Source organism: Saccopteryx leptura, chromosome 2 (genome assembly GCF_036850995.1).
Source record: "Saccopteryx leptura isolate mSacLep1 chromosome 2, mSacLep1_pri_phased_curated, whole genome shotgun sequence".
Lineage (NCBI taxonomy): Eukaryota > Metazoa > Chordata > Mammalia > Chiroptera > Emballonuridae > Saccopteryx > Saccopteryx leptura.
Window position 1 is genome coordinate 246,465,277 of NC_089504.1, and position 20,978 is coordinate 246,486,254.

General features: G+C 48.6%; 1 protein-coding gene across 7 annotated transcripts in view; it reads right to left on the bottom strand.

Annotated features, from left to right (window-relative positions):
* KDM2B (lysine demethylase 2B) overlaps nucleotides 1-20,978 on the bottom strand; it is a 117,305-nt gene that overhangs the window by 88,045 nt on the left and 8,282 nt on the right. For all 7 annotated transcript variants that reach the window (XM_066371005.1, XM_066370998.1, XM_066370999.1 and 4 more), the window contains exons 5-6: nucleotides 6,753-6,931; nucleotides 6,464-6,570 (exon numbers count right to left, since the gene is read on the bottom strand). In XM_066371005.1, coding sequence (XP_066227102.1) covers nucleotides 6,464-6,570; nucleotides 6,753-6,931 — 286 coding nt within the window. The remainder of the gene's footprint in view (nucleotides 1-6,463; nucleotides 6,571-6,752; nucleotides 6,932-20,978) is intronic.

Genomic DNA, 20,978 nt, shown 5'->3' on the forward strand with positions numbered 1-20,978 from the left:
CCAAGGTTGCTGGCTTGAGCAAGGGAGTCACTGGTTCAGCTGGAGCTCCCGGTCAAGGCACATATGAGAAGCAATCAATGAACAACTAAAAGTGTTGCAACTAAGAGTTGATGCTTCTCAATGCTTCTCATCTCTGTCTGTCTGTCTGTCTGTGTCTCTCTCTTCAAAAAAAAAAAAAAGGCCTGTAGTCTGGGGCACAGCCCCTGGCTTCCTCCCAGTGTGACTCCCTAGGTCAGTCTCCCTGTCTGACCTATTACACAGGAATGATCATTTACAATGCCTAGAAACATGAGTGAGGATGATATAAGGTGGGTGTGGATTGCAGAGATAAAAGCCCTACGCAAATGTAAGCGGGTTGTGATTGATTTGTTTTTGGGGTTTTTATGTATTTATTCAGTTTACAGAGGCAGGTGGGGGGAGAGAGAGAAGTGGAAAGGTGCACAGAGCATCAGCTCCCACGTGTGCCTTGACAGGGCAAGTCTGGGGTTTCGAACCAGAGACCTCAGTATTCCAGGTCAACACTCTACCCACTGTACCACATCAGGTCAGGCAGGGGGTAGAGATGGTAAAGCAGAGGATGTAGGAAATCCAATGGTCACTGGAGCCCTGGGGGAACTACCCGAGGCCTCATGAACAAGCATCTTGTCCCATCCACATTTCACATCCACTGTAGGCTCCATCTTCCCCAAGGCATGGGGGAGGTGGGACAGAGACTAAAGGAGCCCGGAAAACTAAGAGAAGATGAAAGACTTCCTGAGGCCACCAGAGTGGCAGAGGTAGCCACTCTGCCTGAAACGGGCTCACACCATACCTATTTTTACACTGTTTAATCTTTGCATCCACAAATTTCCCCAGTTCTTCCTGCCAATTCCAGGAAGTACACAGGCAGAAAAAAGCAGTCAACTCTCAATTATCTGGGAGACAAATGTGCTTCCTGTGAGATCCTCTTTTTGGTGGACTATAGAGCTCTCAGTCCACAGCCTATCCCCATCACACCAGGAAACCCTTTTTTGCCAGCCCTGTGTGCTCTCAGGAGCAGGCGAGGAAGGAAGAGACTTGCATATTTCCTTCTGGAATGCATTTTAATACCCAACAGTCTCAAGTGAAAAAGGTACGAACACCCAGGACTGCAATTTTCAACTAGTGTGCCACAAGAATTTTTAGAATATGAAATACCTGACTATTGAGTCAGGCGCACTGACCTCTTTTCCCTTAAATTGTCAAATTAAAAAAAAAAAAAAGGCCTGACCAGGTGGTGGCACAGTGGATAGAGCGTCAGACTGGGATGCCGAGGACCCAGGTTCGAGACCCCTAAGTCGCCAGCTTGAGCGCGGGCTCATCTGGTTTGAGCAAAAGCTCACCAGCTTGGACCCAAGGTCGCTGGCTCGAGCAAGGGGTTACTCGGTCTGCTGAAAGCCCACGGTCAAGGCACATATGAGAGAGCAATCAATGAACAACTAAGATGTCGCAATGCGCAATAAAAAACTAATGATTGATGCTTCTCATCTCTCCATTCCTGTCTGTCTGTCCCTGTCTATCCTTCTCTCTGACTCTCTCTGTAAAAAAAAAAAAAAAAAAAGACAACAGCCAACACAACCATAGCCATCTGACATGGATGAATCAAAATTATACCTATTTTTTTTGTCAGGTCGCAAAAAAATGTATTGTTTGGTGTGCCGCAGAATTTTAGTAATTAGTTTATGTGTGCCATGAGATGGAAAAGGTTGAAAATTGTTGACCTAGGAGATTGTGGAGCCTTTAAAACACGTCCACAAATTCTTTTATACCCTTCCCTTCCAGAGGCAGAGCCAAATTCCCCTCCCCTTGAGTGTGGGCCAGATGCAATGACTCACTTTTTATTAATAGAATATGGCAGAAATAGCCTGACCAGGCGGTGGCACAGTGGATAAAGCGTCAGACTGGGACGCGGAGGACCCAGGTTCAAAACCCTGAGTTCGCTGGCTTGAGCAAGGGGTCACTCACTCTGCTGTAGCATCAAGGTATATATGAAAAAGCAATCAATGAACAACGAAGGTGCTGCAACGAAGAATTGATGCTTCTCATCTCTCTCCCTTCCTGTCTGTCTGTCCCTATCTGTCCCTCTCTGACTCTCTGTCTCTGTCAAAAAAAAAAAAAAAAAAAAGAATATGGCAGAGGTAAATAGTAGGCAACATCCAAAACTGGGCTTCACAAGGAACTCTGACTTCCTTATTGCTCTCTTGAACCACTTGCTCTAGGAGACTAGCTGCCATACTCAAGCATCCCTCCGTAGAAGCCCACATGCTAAGGAACTGAGGCCTCCTAGCAACAGCCATGTGAGTGCACCCTCTTGGAAGCAAGTCCTCCAGCCCCAGTCAAGCCTTCAGATGATGGCAGCCCAGGCCCATCCTGACATGAGCTCATGAGATCTGAGCCAGAACCGCATCACTAAGCCACTCCCGGATTCCTGACCTACAAAGACTGTGAGGTACTGTTTGTTGTTTGAAATGCTAAGATTTTTTTTTTTTAAGAGAGAAAGAAAGAGAGAGAGAGACAGGGATAGACAGACAGGAAGGGAGAGATGAGAAGCATTAATTCATAGTTATTAGCACCTTAGTTGTTCATTGATTGCTTTCTCGTATGTGCCATGACTGGGGTGGGGGGCTCCAGCAGAGCCAGGGACCCCTCGCTCAAGTCAGTGACCTTGGACTCAAGTCAGTGACCTTTGGGCTCAAGCCAGTGACCATGGGGTTATGTCTATGATCCCATGCTCAAGCCAGCGACCCCACGCTGAAGCTAGATGAGCCCGTACTCAAACTGGCTACCTTGGGGTTTCAAACCTGGGTCCTCAGAGTCCAAGGCCAATGCTCTATCCACTGTGCCACTGCCTGGTCAGGCAGATTTTTGTTTAAGTTGTGAATTTTGAGGGTAATCTGTTATGCAGCAATAAACAGCAAATACAAGGATACTCCCAAATAGTCATCACTATTTATATGATCATAAGGTATTTTCCTAGACAATTCTATACAGCAAACAGTACTTTTTAAAATTCTACACTGCAGGCCCTGGCCGGTTGGCTCAGTGGTAGAGCGTCGGCCTGGCGTGCGGGGGACCCAGGTTTGATTCCCGGCCAGGGCACATAGGAGAAGCGCCCATTTGCTTCTCCACCCCCACCCCCTCCTTCCTCTCTGTCTCTCTCTTCCCCTCCTGCAGCTAAGGCTCCATTGGAACAAAGATGGCCCGGGCGCTGGGGATGGCTCCTTGGCCTCTGCCCCAGGCGCTAGAGTGGCTCTGGTCGCGGCAGAGCGACGCCCCGGAGGGGCAGAGCATCGCCTCCTGGTGGGCAGAGCGTCGCCCCTGGTGGGCGTGCCGGGTAGATCCCGGTCGGGCGCATGCGGGAGTCTGTCTGACTGTCTCTCCCTGTTTCCAGCTTCAGAAAAATACAAATAAATAAATAAAAAAAATAAAATTCTACACTGCAGGATAAAGGTAGAGGGGCGGGCAATGGCAGACATGCAAGGTACAACAGATATTCATCCAGCCCACCCAGTCCTCCTCCTTCCCCTTTACATTTCTTCACAGCACTTGTCACCTAAATTATATTCTTCACTTGTATGCTTGCTTGTCTCTTCCCCTCACCAGACAATAAGCTCCATAGGAATAAAGAGTCTACCCACTACTTAGAACAGTGCCTGGTACATACTAGACACTCAATAAATGCAACCATAGATAACAAATATACTGACGTACAAATCTTTTGTCTCCTACACAGTTGTAACTACCCCCTCGACAACTGTCACCACCCTCTGCCTTAATTACTTCAACCAAAACCCATTAAAACTCCTAACCCTTCAGACTGAATCCGGAGCCAGGGAGACGGCAGTAACGGTTTGTAATACTTCCATCCCCCTCCCCGCAAACCTTCCGTTCAGGTGGCCTGTCAACTGTCTCCACTCTCCTGGCACCTCTGGCATGAAAGCTCTGTGGTTTCCAGAAACAGTGTCATTTTAATCAAATTCCACATAACCATGCTTACAGTCCCAGAGGATTTCATCGTCGTGGGATTTTTACCTCGTTTATGAACTGAAACCAGCATTCTTTTCAGCCGAACGAATGGACTAGGTCCAAGGTGACAATTTCCCCCCTAACGAGGTTCAAATCCTCTAACAAGTTTCCACAGCCACGGATGAAGTTGGTAGATCTGTGTGGCACACAATCCAACCAATGTGGTCCTAGAAAACCTGGACAGGTAGTCCTAGAAAACCGTGTGAGCCCTTATTTGGTAATTAGATGGGCTTCTCAAGGTAGTAACAGAGTTTCCTATAGAGGAATCTTTCAAGAAAGTTAAATGCTTTCCTAAATATCTCAGGGAGGCAAGGTAGGCATAAATCCCCTGAAATATGTGTCACCCACTATTTTACCTTCCTATACATCCAATTGTCCTCTGCTCTCCTCCCCCTGTCCCAGCATTCACCCCCATCTAGACGATGCAGTGCTTGGTTTCTTATATTCTTCTATCCCAACCCCCCTCCTTCAACTGCAGCCAGCGAACTTGCAGAATGCAACTCTGAACACATCCCTCTCAACTTAAAATCCTGTTTGCCCTGGTGCCGTCCCCATCACCACCCTCCTCCTGCATCCACGGCCCCTCCCCTGATCTCCACCCAGCCCCACCGGCCACCCTTCCACAGTCCTTCTCCTGGCCCTGCCCTGCCGCCTGGGCTCTCTGCATAGCCAGGGGAGCTCTTCCCAAACTTCTTCACCTCAGTAACCCCTCACCCTTCAGATGCCAGCTCGGAGATGCTGGCCCTGCCCTCTGTGACCGGGTGGTCCCCTGGTTCGTGCTCCCAAAGGGCAGTGGGTCTCTGCCTTGCGGCCTCATCCCAGCTGCAAGTTTCCATCTGTTTCTCTGGTTACTGGATTAATGTCTGTCTAGATAGACTGTAAGCTCCGTGAGGGCAGGGAACTCATCTAGTTTTCTCCCTGCTGTATTCCCAGGGCCTAGCACGAATTAGACATTCAGTCCACATGCCAAATGAATGAATGAATGAATCAATCAATCAATCAATCAGTCAATCAATCAATCAATCAATGTAAACTGGGATCTGCCTCTAACTAATCTCTGAGTCCCCCACTCTTTCCTTGAGCTCGACTCTCATGATTGCTTCCAGGCCCCTGGCATGCCTGCCCACTTCACTCCCATCTCCTCTGTCCTTTTAAAGCCCAGGTTCAGTGTCCCCTCTGAGGGGGCTTCTCTGTGCCAGCAGCCAAAAAGGCTTCCTCCTGGGAATGCTTCCCTCTGCAGAAATGAGAGCTGCACCTTATCCCTGTTTCCATGGCATGTTCCCCAGGGGAAAGTAGTTTTACTCTCGTTCATCTTTTTACTTCCCTGTCTCAGGGGCTCCTTGAGCCCACTTGTCTTTGATGGAGCCCGGATCCAAGGAGTGTATGGGGGCTTCAGCTCTAAGTGGAGGAAAAATGCCTTAGAAGTAATTAAAGAGAAAGAGAGAGAGAGAGCTTGAAAGCAAAACCTTGAAAAGCCCAGGGCCAGCATGCTGGCCTTGGCCTCCCTTACAAAGGCTGGCACGGAGTCCGCATTCAATATGCACTGAATGAAGGGCAGGATGAGTGACACGTTCACAGCCTCTCAGCTTCTGGGGGCAGCAGAGCCCGGCAGAGAGATGCTAATGGATTTGGGCCACCGAAGGTTTCGAGGAAACCCAGAGCAACAGCCCCGCCGGGGACAGCCAGCATCTCCTTCCCTTTCTGGAGACAGAAACCAAGACGGCCAGAGCTCGTGGAAGCCCCACTGTGACTTCTGCCTCCCCAGGGTATGTTACTTAAATTCTCAAACACACAAGCGCTCACAGGTAGGTGCCTCTGCCCATGTCCAGCAATCGGTCTCATGACTCGCCGGCCACGGTGCATGTAGTGATGTCCCTGAGACGGGATGTGGCCCCCTTCCCAGAACGGTGCCAACCTCCCACTTAGAGGAATATCTGAGGAGTGTGAGGAAGTGGCCCCTGGGCTTGCTTTGAAAAAGGCTCTTCTGGGTCAGAGGCACTGGGTCTCAACAGCAAGAAGCAAAAGAATGGTAGTACCCTCCCTATCTCTCAGCAAGAGCATGACAGGCAGGACTCCCTGAGAATGCACAGCCTGAGCTGACATAGGTTTAAATGTGCACAAACATATGCAGGTGCACACATGCATACACATATGCAGAAACAGTTCCCATGACTCTTCCTCCTCCTCAGATCACCACCCCCAGGGGACAGCTGGCAGGGATGCCAAAGGACTCTACCTGAAAGGAGCCAGCAACCCCAGAACAGAACGCAGGGCTCCTGAATTCCAGGGAAGCTAGATGCCGATCAGCCCACACCAAGGACCCCCACGCCTCCCATAGACCTCCGTGGGAGCTTACTTCCTGCCCCCCGGGGTGGGAGTCAGCCCCTCCCAGCTCCCTCTGCCAGCCTGGCAGTCTTACTTCTTCACTTTTGGGTACTTCATCTCCGCAATGGCATTTGTGGCTTCCATTTGCTTCTCCTTCAAGTGCTGGGGCCACATGTTGTCCACCCAGTCCACCAGGTCTACCTGAAAGCCAGACGCCCGTCAGTGCCTCCTAGCTTTGCCTGCCCTCAAACTGGGCTCCCCGTCACCTGGACCCCTTTCTCCTGTTCCCAGCATCCCTCCCAGCCTCCTGTCTGCCGGGGTGGGGGCAGGACAAGGCCAGGTAATGGAGGGTATCAGGAAGGGAACCATGGCCCAGGGCCTACCACAGTCGGACGCTTGACCAGGTGCTCCAGCTTGGTGTGGCTGAATTCCAGGCTGATGACGTTGTACAGCTTGTCTCGCTGAGCCTCTGGTGTCTCGTAGTATCGCACAAACTGGGACATGCTCATCTCTGTGCCCTTCTGAGTGTTCACATCCATCACATCCACCAGCCGCCGGCTACCTGGGGGTGGAATCCACATGCTGGTAGCTCCTGCCACCTGGAGGGTCCAGATCCCATGCGGGAACCTCCCTAACACAAACCTTCTCCTCCTCCAGGGCTCCCCCATGCATCTCACCCCTGTGCCATGTTAACTCTACCACCTCATCCTGTCCAGTTTCCTTACTCAATCTCTCCCATCCATCTGCTCCCTCCACCGCCATGGCCTCCACTCTAGTCCAGTCCACCATTACGGCTCTCCAAGATGACCTCCAGAGCTTCCCAAGGGGAAGCTACACCCCCTCCCCATCCTCCATACTGCTGCCGGCATGAGCTTTCTCAAACAGAGACCTGACCAAAGACACCCCTCCCTCTGCTTAAAACCATCCATGGCTCCCCATTGCCAACCAAAGAATCCTCTGCATGGCGCTCAGATCAGGGCCTTTCTATTGTGTGGCACTAGAATAGGACTTATCTCTATGGATAACTAGCTGTTTAGTAGTTCCCTTCCCTAGTCTGGGAGGCCAGGAAAGTTACTTGATTTCTCTGAACAGCCACATCTTCATCCGCCATCTCTTCTCAAAGGCTGGTTATGAGGACTAAGCCAGATGATGATTACCAAAGTCCTCAGCACTGTGTCTGGGACTCAAATGAAGGGGTCCCTCTGATCATCCCTTCTACACATTGCAATTCCTAAGTATCATATATTTCTTCGTCTGCTTTGTCTTTCTTCCTTACTACTGTACAACCATCATGAGGGCGGGAGTCTTATCTGTCCCGTTCACTCCTTTACCCCACGCACATAGGAAACATTGCACCACAGTAGGAACTCAGTAACATAGTAGGAAATCAAGTAACTTTCCTGGCTTCCCAGACTAGGGAGGGGAACTACTAAACAGCTAGTTATCCATAGAGATAAGTCCTATTCTAGTGCCGCACAACAGAAAGGCCCTGATCTGAGTGTAGGTATTTGTGGAACAAATAAACGGTGAATGTGGCGGTCTTGTACAGCATGTGGCACATGGCTTCTCATATGAATGACTCCACTCTTGAGTGAGTGCCCCTCCTCTGGGAAGTTCAGCCTTCCATGAGAGGAGGGGATGAGCTCTGAACTAGGAGACAGCAGCCATTGGCACTAGCCCTGGGACCACCACTGAACACAAACCATCAAGGACATCATGACCCTTTTGGGGACTCTGCTTCCCCATCTGTAAAATGGGAATCACGATGGCTCCAGAACTCCAGCCAAGGCGGAAGCAACTACTGAAGCTACGTGGCCGTGCTCTGCAGGGGAAGAACACAGACGCAGAGCAGACCACCAAAGCTATGGGGCTTTAGGACAAAAGCTGGTACCTCCCATCTGTCAGGACTGGGATGAGAAGCCATTACCTCAGTGACAAATGTACAGTCTACGGAGACTTAGAAATGTGTATAAACTAAAGGAGAAAAAGAAAGGGAGGAAAGAACAAGAGGCAAGCGAGCACCTTGTTCAAAGCTATCCCAGGAATAAAGAATAAACTAAGCAGCCCTGGCCAAGTAGCTCAGTTGGTTAGCGTGTCATCCTCATATGCCAAGTCTGTGAGTTCAACTCCCAGTCAGGGCACGTCCAAGAATCGACAAATGAATGCATAAATAAGCAAACCAACAAATTTCTGTGTTTCTCTCTCTCCCTTTAAAATCATTCAATAAAAAAATTTTCTTTTACAGAATAAACTAAGTAATAAACAGGCCTGCCACTCACTACTGTACAGGTCACAAACCAGGAGTAGATTTTACATTTTTAAGTGGTGGGGGGGGGGGAGGAAATCAAAAGAACAATAATATTTTTGCAATGTGAAAATTACATAAAATTCACATTTCTGGGTGCATATATAAAGTTTTGTGGGCACACAGCCCCCCACGCAGTGGTTCACATCTGGCTGCTGCCAAGCTACCACGGCTGAGTTGAGTATCTGACGGAAGCTGAATGGTTGGCAAAGCCTGAAATATTTCCTCTCTGGCTCTTTACCAAGAAAGTCTGCAGACCCTTGAACTAGATGTAAACCCTCAGGGAGCTTACTCACCAATGCGAGGAATATTCCCATCCTGTTCACTGCTACAAACACAACCCTGCGCACAACGTCTGCCCCACGAGAGACCCATGGTCAGTACTAACTGAATAAATACATAGTGCCTTTCACCTGATTGGAAGTGAATAATACAAGTAATGTCTTCTTTTTTTCTCTGTGACAGAGACAGAGAGAATGACAGACAGACAGGAAGGGAGAGAGATGAGAAGCATCGTTGTGGCTCCTTAGTTGCTCACTGATTGCTTTCTTATAGTATATGACTTGATGGGGGGGCTGCAGCAAAGCGAGTGACCCCTTGCTCAAGCCAGTGACCATGGGGTCATGTCTATGATCCCACGCTCAAGCCAGCGACCTTAGGGTTTTGAACCTGCATCTTCTACATCCCAGTCTGACACTCCATCCATTGTACCACTGCCTGGTCAGGCTACAAGTAATGCCTTAAGCACTTGGATGTCACTATCCTTTACAGTCAGTATCTAATTTTCACACTCACCCCAGAAGGTAAGCAGGACTGTTCCTGTCTTATTAACGAGGTAGCAAAGGTCTGCTGACAGATGTGACTGGTGCGAGTCCCCCAGAACATAGTCCTTCTACCAACTAGAATAGTTAACACTTACTTAGCACTTCGGCACAGCAAGCTCTCTACAGGGGTTATCTTGGTTCACTGTGGTCACAGTTCTGTGAGGTGGAACTTCAATTATACCCATTTGATGGGTGGAGAAACTGAGGCTTGGACAACTACCTTGCCCCAAGATGTCCAGGTCGGAAGCAGCAGAGGTGGCATTTGAAGCCAATTCTAACTAATGCCAGAGCCCAGGGTGCTTGCATACCCCCCACCCTTGCCCTGTCCTTGGCTACGGTGAATCCTGATCACATGCTAAGGTTGAAAAAAACGATCCTGCCTTCTTCCGTGGCTGGCTCCTGGCCCCCCACCCCATCCTGGGAAAGCAGGGAGAAGAGCTTCATTTCTGCATTGGGAGTGCAGATCCACCAGGGGGCGTCCCCGGACTTTGCTGGAAACACCGGTGAGCTCTTGGCCCTGCTGGCTGAACAGGTGGGCTCTGTTCAGCTTTTCTACAAAGCCCACCTGGCAGACAGCCTGCTGTTCGAGTCTGGAAGGAGGGTACAGAACAGACGCTCACACCCTCACCCTTCTGCCAGCCTCCCACCTCCCACCTTCTTTCCCTAACCTTGCTCAAGGTCATGGAAGCAAAGCCCCCTGAGGAAGGGGGTTTGCTGGTAGGTAGGCAATGGGATCACAGATCCAGAGATTCATGCAAATCAGAGACAAAAGCTTGGAGCTTGACTGCCCCTATCAACACAACGCAGTGATCAAGCAAAGACTTCATGGGTTCAAACCCCAGCTGGGCCCTGGGCCTCCTAGCTCCTTTGAGAATCGGCTGCCCCATCAGTAACGTGGAGGCAAAAGTGGAAGCCAGCCTGCCTGACCTGTGGTGGCGCAGTGGATGAGGCATTGACCTGGAACATTGAGGTCGCTGGTTCAAAGCCCCAGGGGCTTGTCCAGTCAGGACACATACAAGAAGCAACCACTACAAGCTTCTCCCCGCCCCCTCCACATACCTTTCTGTCTCTCTCTTCTCTCTAAAATCAATAAATAAAATTTTAAAAATGGTAGCCAGCCCATCTCCACCTCTATCCCTCTTGCTTCTCTCTCTCTCTCTCTCTCTCTCTCTATCCCTCCTGCAGTCATGGTTCGATTACAGCAAGTTGGCCCCAGGCCTCCTCCATGGCCTCCACCTCAAGTGCTAAGAAGAACTCAGTTGCTGAGCAACGGAGCAACACCCCAGATGGGCAGAGCATCACCCCCTAGTGGGCTTGCTAGGTGGATCCTAGTTGGGGCCGCATGCGGGAGTCTGTCTCTCTATCTCCCTTCCTGTCACTAAATAAAAAAATTTAAAAAATAACTTTTAGTTATAAAATAAGCCCTAGGATGTAATGTACATACAGCATGGTGACTACAGTTAACAATGCTAGTGTATTATATATTTGAAAGTTACTAAGTAGATATTAAAGGTTTGCATTATAAGAAAATAAATTGTGGACATATAAAATTAACCATCCTAGGAAGAAGCAAAAAAAAAAAAAAAAAAAAAGAAAGAAAATAAATTGTAACTGTGGTGAAAGATGTTAACTAGACTTATTGTGGTGATCATTTTGAAATATATAAATATATTGAATTATTATGTGTACACTTGAAACTAATATGTCAACTATATCAATTTTTAAAAAGTAAAAAAAAAAAAAGCCCTGACCAGTTGGTTCAGTGGTAGAGTGTCAGCCAGCATGTGGATGTCCCAGGTTCGATTCCTGGTCAAGCGCCCATCTACTTCTCCACCCCTCCCCCTCCTCTTTCTCTCTTTCTCTCCCTCTCTCTCTCTCCCCTCCCCCAACCATGGATAGATTGGCTCTAGCGAGTTGACCCCTCGTGCTGAGGATGGCTCCGTGGCCTCCACCTCAGGTGCTAAAAGTAGCTCAATTGTCAAGCAATGGAGCAATGCCCCAGATGGGCAAAGCATTGCCCTATAGGGAGCTTGGTGGTTGGATCCTGGTTGGGGCACATGCAGGAGTGTCTCTCTGACTTCCCTGCTCTCACTTAATTAAAAAATAAAGTAAAAAAAGGAAAAAGAAACCATGAGGCTCTGAATACCAAGTGAGGAGGCGTTCCTATCAGACGAAAGGGAAAGGGAGCTCTTTCTCCCACATGTGGACTTCTCAGGCACCCCAATTTTAACACTGAAGCCACAGCCTTGTCTCCTTTATTCTTTTATTCTCGCTCTTGAAGATCCATGTTGGAGACAGGTGCCTGACTTGTTCCTCCGTTAGTGGTGGCCAATGGGAAGTCAGGGAAGGAGTGGTGAGTGCAACAAGGGCACCTGGGACAGCGCAAAGAGTCCAGCACTGAGCTCCAGCCCCAGACACTTTGACTGACCCTGCTCCAGGCCCCAATTGCCTAGTGTGTGAAGACAGGAAGTACTTGACCTTTATACTTTTTGTTGTTGTTGTTGTTGCCACCAAACTCTTTCTTCAAATAGAAGCTTTGACAAGAGCCAAATGCATGAATAAAAACAAGAGCTCAGGCTGGAGCAGGAAGGGGGTGGGGGCGCTTAGAATTTTCACCCAGATTCTCGGGATTTCCCTCAGAAAACTGCTGGGTAAGGTCATTCGTGGGTCCTCTTCCAGGATTATATTGCACTGACTTTTAGCCTAGTTCCTAAATCTCAGATCAGAGCCCTCAAATGGGAACTAGGGGTAAGGAGGAGGCAGAAGAGACCCAGAGGGTCACCGGGGACACTTGGGGCCTGCCAGTCCCTTTTCAGTCTGAGCTGAGGGATTAAGAATTGGCGTTCAGTCTTCTCAGGTTCCTGGCCTGATCTGCCACCAGTGGCAGAGGAGAGGTGGATACAAGTGCCCCGTCTCTGAACAGGAAGCCCAGCAAATGCCCGTAGACACAGAAGGGACAGATCCGTGCTAAGATGGCATGTGGCCCTCTGAGCTTTGGGGAACAGCCACCCCTGCAGCAGGTTACATGGACAAGCTGCCCTCTGGAGCCTGTAAGGGACCCACAGCACTGGAACACTCTCAGGCCCCCAAAGGCAATGGGTTCCAGGAGAAATCTTCCACATGGGATGGGAGCGCAGTGTTCCTAAGTCAGCCAACAGCCCAGCCCTCCTTCCCCCCCCCTCTTCCTCCTCCTCCCTTCCTTCCCCCTCCTCCCCTCCCCTCCTCCCCTCCCTCCTAGTCTCATTGGCTCTCCGGGCTCACAGGCTACACACACACATCCAACAAATTCCAGCTGCAGAAATTAATCCGTGGCCCTTTGGCCCTTGCTTTGAAGGCTTCATCAGTCAGCTCCAAGAGTCACGGGCTCGGAGCCGAGGAGAGGCTGCTGAAGGTCACCTTGAACACTAATGTGAAGCACACAAGCTGCTCTGACCTCAAACTCTGCTGAGCCCGCTCTCCAGAGAGTGCATGCAACTGGCCCACATCACTGTGCTGGAACCTTCTCTATCATCCTCAAGTTTCTATACTGGTTGTTGTTTTGCTTTGTTTTTTATCCTGTTCCTTGGGAGTCCTTCCTGATCCATCTCACAGAGGCAGTGCTTATTAGCAAGAGCACTGGCCATGGGGTCCAACTCCGCTCTTCTCTTCCTGGCAGTGAGGTCTTGGGTGTATCCCTGAACATCACTGGGCCTCAGTTTCTACATCTGGAAAGCAGAACTCACAGGACCTGGCACCATTACTGAAAGCAATGGTTTGCAAACATAAAAGCAGGGGTCTCATTAAAGGCACTGTCCCAAACTAAGCTTGGGACAAATCTCTTCCCAGGTCTAGGCCTCCGTGTCCTCCTTGTGAAGGGAGAGGATGCCTGGGTTCCCCCAAATCACCAATATCTTCTGGGTTCTCACTTTTGCATCTTATGAAATGATCCCCAGGACAAGATCAGTGCCAGGCTGTCCTCTGCGCCCCAGGACCAAGACCCTGACCCGCACAGACAGATGAGCATAAGTTATAAACCCAGACTAACAAATCAAGGCAGGACTCAGTTGGGCGAGAAGATCTGAAAAGACACCCAGGGAAAGAACAGCAAACATTTCCAGACTAGGAGAGACGCCGAGAGCCAGCCACTGCGCTCTGGCCAGACAGGTGGGCCCGAACCTCAGCTCTCTCACACACTTGCTGTTTGTGGACAAGTCCCTCTGAGCCTCAGTTTTGACATCTATAAATAGGAACAGTGATAAATATAGTTTTATCTAGAGCAGATGCAATAATACAGGCAAGGTCCCCAGCTCAAATTAAAATCTCTGTGAACAGAAGCCAATATTATTTATCCTCCCAGGAGACATCCCCTAGGGGAGTGACCTCTATTATATTAGACAAACAGTGGGCAGAAGCAGAGTTCCCCCTGGCCCTTAGCACGATTAAGATTTCAAATTCTTTTTTTTTTTTTTTTTTTTTTTTTAAATTTTTTTTTTTTCTTTTTATTCATTTTAGAGAGGGGGGAGAGAGAGAGAGAGAGAGAGAGAAGGGGGGAGGAGCAGGAAGCATCAACTCCCATATGTGCCTTGACCAGGCAAGTGAAGGGTTTCGAACTGGTGACCTCAGCGTTCCAGGTGGATGCTTTATCCACTGCGCCACCGCAGGTCAGGCAAGATTTCAAATTCAAGGCCCTGGCCGGTTGGCTCAGCGGTAGAGCGTCGGCCTAGCGTGCGGAGGACCCGGGTTCGATTCCCGGCCAAGGCACACAGGAGAAGCGCCCATTTGCTTCTCCACCCCTCCGCCGCACTTTCCTCTCTGTCTCTCTCTTCCCCTCCCGCAGCCAAGGCTCCATTGGAGCAAAGATGGCCCGGGCGCTGGGGATGGCTCTGTGGCCTCTGCCCCAGGCGCTAGAGTGGCTCTGGTCGCAATATGGCGACGCCCAGGATGGGCAGAGCATCGCCCCCTGGTGGGCAGAGCGTCGCCCCATGGTGGGCATGCCGGGTGGATCCCGGTCGGGCGCATGCGGGAGTCTGTCTGATTGTCTCTCCCCGTTTCCAGCTTCAGAAAAATGAGGAAAAAAAAAAAAAAGATTTCAAATTCAGAGCACTAGTTTTCTAGGAAAAGGGAAATAAAATAATCAGTGTAAATCTTAAACAGAGAGAACATCTGAGAACATAAGCTAACCCCTCCAAAGCCCTCCTCCCTGGGGGCTCAGGCGCCTCAGCTCTCCTGATTTCATCCTCCCTGCCCTCCTTGCATTTCTGTCTGTTCTGCCAATCGGATGCCTCCCCCACCTGTCTGTCCAACCTTGACGTTTCTCCTGAGCTCAAATTCAAAGTGGCCAGAAGTGAACTCATCCATACCCCACCGCAGACACACACATCTACTTTTCTTCTGGGGTTCTGTTACCAGCATCGTCTTCTCCCACGGGCTGAAACTGAAACCTACATCTGAATCTGATATGCCATCTACTGTCTGGGCAATGGGCAACTCCCTTCTCTCCAAGCCTCAGTTTTTCTCACCTGTGAAATGGGAAAGCAGGACAAGAGAAGAGTCCTAAGAACTCTTTCAGAGTTTACACTTAAAAAATGTCTGGGGACAGCCTGACCAGGCGGTGGCGCAGTGGCTAGAGCATCAGACTGGAATGCGGAGGACCCAGGTTTGAGACCCCAAGGTCGCCAGTTTGAGCGCGGGCTCATCTGGTTTGAGCAAAACTCACCAGCTTGGACCCAAGGTCGCTGGCTCAAGCAAGGGGTTACTTGGTCTGCTGTAGCCCCACGGTCAAGGCACATATGAGAAAGCAATCAATGAACAATTGAGGTGTTGCCATGAAAAACTGATGACTGATGCTTCTCATCTCTCTCCGGACCTGTCTGTCTGTCCCTGTCTATCCCTCTCTTCGACTCTCTCTCTGTCTCTGTAAAAAAAAAAAAAAAAGTCTGGGGACAAGTCAGCTACATTTGTTTTTTTGTGTTTTTTTTTTAATTTTTCTGAAGTTAGATGCTGGGAAGCAGTCAGACAGACTCAGGCATGCCCTGACCGGATCCACCTGGCATGCCCATCACGGGGCAATACTCTACACATCTGGGGCATTGTTCCGTTGTGGCTGGAGCCATTCTAGCGCCTGAGGCAGAGGCCATGGAGCCATCCTCAGCACCCAGACCAACTTTGCTCCAATGGAGCCTTGGCTGCAGGAGGGGAAAAGAGAGACAGAGAGGAAGGAGAGGGGGAAGGGTGGAGAAGCCAATGGGCGCTTCTCCTGTGTGCCCTGGCCAGAAATCGAACCCGGGATTTCCACACGCCGGGCCAACGATCTACCACTGAGCCAACTGGCCAGGGCCAGCTACATTTGCTTTCTAAGGAGTGGGGATTTAGCTTTTTTCCTAAGCACAGCCAGTCAAAGGCAGAGCCCAGGTCTCAGAAGTCTCCTAACCAGACATGACACAGACAGCCTGTACATTTGTGAGTGAAGAATGAAAGAGGGTTAGCCCTGGTCGGATAGCTCAGTTGGTTAGAGCGTCATCCCGAAGTGCAAAGGTTGCCAGTTAGATCTCTGGTCAGGGCACATATAGGGACAGGTTGATGTTTCTGTCTGTCTGTCTGTCTCTCCCCTTTCCTTCCTCTCCTGCTAAAATCAATAAATAAAAATTAGCCTGGCCAGTGGTAGCACAGTGGGCACAGTGTTAACCTGGAATGCTGAGGACCCAGGTTCAAATCCCGAGGTCACCAACTTGAGCGCAGGCTCATCAGCTTGAGCACGGGATTGCCCGCTTGAGTGTGAGATCATTGACACGATCCCACAGTCGCTGGCTTGAGCCCAAGGTCGCCAGCTTGAGCAAGGGATCACTGGCTCGGCTGGAGCCCCCGGTCAAGACACATATGAGAAGCAATCAATGAACAACTAAAATCCTGCAACTACAAGTTGATGCTTCTCATCTCTCTCCCTGTCTCTCTCTTCTCTCTGAGAAATAAATAAATGAATGAATAAAAATATAGAAAAAAAATAAAAGAGAGCTAAATGGAAACAGGATTAGGGTTAGTTAGGGTGGTAAATTATAAAGCCAAAGCATAGGCTTTGGAAACACCTCGAGCTGGGTTCAGACCCTGGCTCCACTGCCCACCGGCGAAAAGTGAACAATAACACTTCATTTATATAGTTATTTGTGAGGACAAAATGAGGTCATACGGTAAACATCCAGTAAAAGATAGGTGATTATTACTATAATTGGAAGAATAAATGAATATTGAATGAGATCTATCATGAAGATTTTTCAAAAAAAGGAGCCAAATAAAACATAGCATCCATTGGGCATCCTCAGTAGAGAGGAATACAATAAAGCGATAATATGCAAGACCCCATAGCTGTAGGCCATCCAATCCTCAATGACATAATATGAACAATGAATCATTTTATGGACACAGTTTTTTCAGTGGTTTAAATCATCTTTAGAAGCAACTACAATGATCTCTTCCTCAGTTTCCCTACTCCCTCAATTCCCAACTCATGCCTATGAAAACAACCCAGTCTTTTTTTTTTTATAGCTCTCCTTTATTTTTTTTTTTTTAGTTGATTTTAGAAGAGAGAGGAAAGGGGGAAAGGGGGAGAAAGAGAGAAACATTGCTTGGTTGTTCCACTTATTTATGCATTCATTAGTTGATTCTTGTATGTGCCCTGACCGGGGATTGAACCTGCACCCTTGGGGTATCAGAATGACACTCAAACCAACTGAGCTACCCATCCAGGGCCAACATCCCAGTCTTCTTAAGTGAACTATACAGGATAGAGATCCTGTTGAAGAAACACAAATTAGAGTATCCAGAAACAGACCCACACCATTGCAGTCAACTGATTTACAACAAAGATGCCTTCATGCCTTCAGTGCCTTGTGGTGAGAATTTTTTTTACAAACACTACTGAATCAAGTAGATATCTATATAAGAAAATGACCTTGGCCCCTATCTCAAACCAAACACAAAAATAAATTCCTGATGAACTACAGTTGTAAATGAGATAGATTTTTAAAGAAAAACATATGAACATCTTTGTGACCTTGGAATATGCAAATGATTTCTTAGACCAGACACAAAAAGAACTAATGAACCAAGATGAGCTAAATGGTTAAAATTAAGAACTTCTGTTTATTCAAAGATATCTTTAAGAGTATGAAAAGGCTAACCACAAAGTAGGAGATGATTCTGGAATGTGTACCAATATCCAGAATATAGAAAGAAACTCTTTTTTTTTTTTTTTTTTGTATTTTTCTGAAGCTGGAAACGGGGAGAGACAGTCAGACAGACTCCTGCATGCGCCCGACCGGGATCCACCCGGCACGCCCACCAGGGGCGAGGCTCTGCTCACCAGGGGGCGATGCTCTGCCCCTCCGGGCGTCGCTCTGCTGCAACCAGAGCCACTCTAGCGCCTGGGGCAGAGGCCAAGGAGCCATCCCCAGCGCCCGGGCCATCTTTGCTCCAATGGAGCCTTGGCTGCGGGAGGGGAAGAGAGAGACAGAGAGGAAGGAGGGGGGGGTGGAGAAGCAAATGGGCGCTTCTCCTATGTGCCCTGGCCGGGAATCGAACCTGGGTCCCCCGCACGCCAGGCCGATGCTCTACCGCTGAGTCAACCGGCCAGGGCCGAAACTTTTTTTTTTAATTCGTTTTCAAAGAGAGAAGAAGGGAGAGAGAGAGAGGAAGATTGAGTTGTTCCTGTATGTGCCCTGACTGGGGATCAAACCAGCAACCTGTGTTTCAGGACAATATTCTAACCAGCCAAGCTATCTGTCCAGGGCTGGAAGTAAGGTCTTTAAAGAGGTGTTTAAATTAAAATGGGTTCTTTAAGGTAGGCCCTCATCCAATAAGACTGGTATCCTCACAAGAGAAGATCGAACACAGATAAATACAGAAGGAAGACCATGTGAAAACAGGAAGAAGACGGTGAGCTACAAGCCAAGGAGACAGACCTTTGAAGACACCAGACCAGCTGACAGAGTGATCTTCAATTTCTAGCTACAGAATTCGAGAAAATAAGTATCTATTGTTTAAGTCACCCAGCCTGTGGGGCTCTGTTATGCAGCCTTAGCAAACTAATACCTCTTAGAATGAAGAAGATGCCTGACCTGTGGTGGCACAGTGGATAAAACGTCTACCTGAAACACTTGAGGTCACTGGTTCAAAACCCTGGCTTCCCTGGTCAAGGCACAAATGGGAATTGATGCTTCCTGCTTCTCCCTCCCCTTCTCTCTCTCTCTCTCTCTCTCTCTCTCTCTCTTCCTCTCTCTTTCTCCTCCCTAAAATGAATAAATAAAAAAAAATCTTAATAAAAAAAGAAGGAATCAAGAAGAGACAACCCAGCCCTGGCCAGGGAGCTCAGTGGATAAAGTACCATCCTGGCGCACTGAGGTCACAGGTTCAATCCCAGTCAAGGCACTTACAGAAGCAATCTATGAGGGCACACTAAGTGGAATGAGTTGATGCTTCTCTCTCTCTCTTTAGTCCTTACTCTCTCTCTCATATCAATGGAAAAATTTTTTAAAGCAGGGGCATGAAACAGGAAAAAAAAAGCAAAAGAAGTAAGCAGAAAGGAAAAATATGAGGCAACTTCTTGAGATCTTCTTGGAGAACCTAGATCTATAGGTGCCCAGAGGTCACCCCTTGAACTTATTATGTAAGTCTATTTTGCTCAGGCCAGCTTGAGTTACACCTGTCACTTAAGCCACTATGACAAAGGTGTCCCGCTGCCACTCTCCAGATATCTGTGTGCACTAAGATGGGTGTCATCATACCCCACGTGCACCATAATGACAGGCATCTCTCAGCATCAGAGCTCGCTGTGTCTCCACAAGGCACTGTCATATTCATCAACCGTGTACTTATCACAGAAGTGCCAGGAGAGACTGTGCAGGTATTACTAGTCCTGCTTTCTTGGCCATCCTATACTTTCCAAGAGCTAGCAAAGACATCGGGACTATACATTTGTTTCTACAATCAGAAGAAGGATCAAAGAAGGAAGAGGCGGCCCGGACATAGGCAGAATAATGAACCACCAAGGGCTTGAACATTCCTCAAAAGGGCCAAAAGCAAAGTTGTGAAGACTCTGATGTTGCCCTGGCCAGGTAGCTCAGTTGGTTAGAGCACTATCCCAAATACACCAAGGTTGTGGGCTCGATACAAGAATCAAGAATCAACCAATGAATGCATAAAGAAGTGGAATAATAAATCAATCTTGCCTGACCTGTGGTGGTGCAGTGGATAAAGCGTCGACCTGGAGGTGCTGAGGTCGCCGGTTCAAAACCCTGGGCTTGCCCGGTCAAGGCACATATGGGAGTTGATGCTTCCTGCCCCCCCTTCTCTCTCTCCTCTCACTCTCTCTCCCCCCCCCCGTTCTAAAATGAATAAATTAAAAAAAAAATTTAAAAAATAAATAAATAAATAAATCAATCTTTCTATCTCTCTCTTTCTACCCCTTCCTCTCTCTCTCTCTCTCTCTCTGTCTCTCTCTCTCAAATTAATAAATTAAAAAAAATTTTTTTAAAAGACTATGACATTGCCTGACTCCCGGATTTGAGAATCTGGCTTTAATCTTTGCTCATAAAGAGAATCTCATCAGCTCCATGCCCTGCCATTATAATAAATAATTATGGGGACCACTGATTGAACACCCATCATCCAGCAGAATTCTAAGCATTCATTTATTCTCTTATAGGGTCCTTCTTTGAGGCAGATTCTGCAATTAGCTCCACTTTGCAGATGAGGAAATTGAGGCTTAGGGAGGTTAAATAGCTTGCCCCAAATCACCTGTCATCTAGTACAGTAGGGCTTCAAACCAAGGTTATTTAACAGCAAAGTCTGGGCCTGGGTTGAGGCACCAGGGCATGATGCCTGGGCCAAGACTTGATTGACAGGGACCCTTGTCCCATCTGCCCTCTCGTGGAAAGTTTGCCGCCTTCTGCTCTGATTTACACTTCCTTCAGCACTTCTGGTATCCCACTTGAAAAACAAATCTGCCTCCTGAGTTAGCCCTTGCCAATTAACTGAGATCCCTCTGTCATCGGTACCATCGCCTCCAGCCAATCCGTCCTCCCCTCTGAGTATCAGTTAACACACTTTTGGGCCAATTATGCACGCTGGATTATCTGACACACCCGCTGGTCTGCTGTTCACTCTCCACATAGCACTAGGGTCAGGTTTTATAAAACCTCCATCAGATCATACCACTTTACACCCACTAGGATGGCTCTCATCGAAAAGACAATGACAAGTGTTGGCAAGGATGTGGAGAAATTGGAACCCTCCTAACATTGCTGATGGGAATGTAAAAGGGGGCAGCTGCCTTTCTTTTTTAATTGACTTTAGAGATAGAGGAAGGGCCTGACCTGTGGTGGCGCAGTGGATAAAGCCTCGACCTGGAACACTGAGGTCGCCGGTTCAAAACCCTGGGCTTGCCTGGTCAAGGCACATATGGGAGTTGATGCTTCCTGCTCTTCCCCATCTTCTCTCTCCCTCTCTCT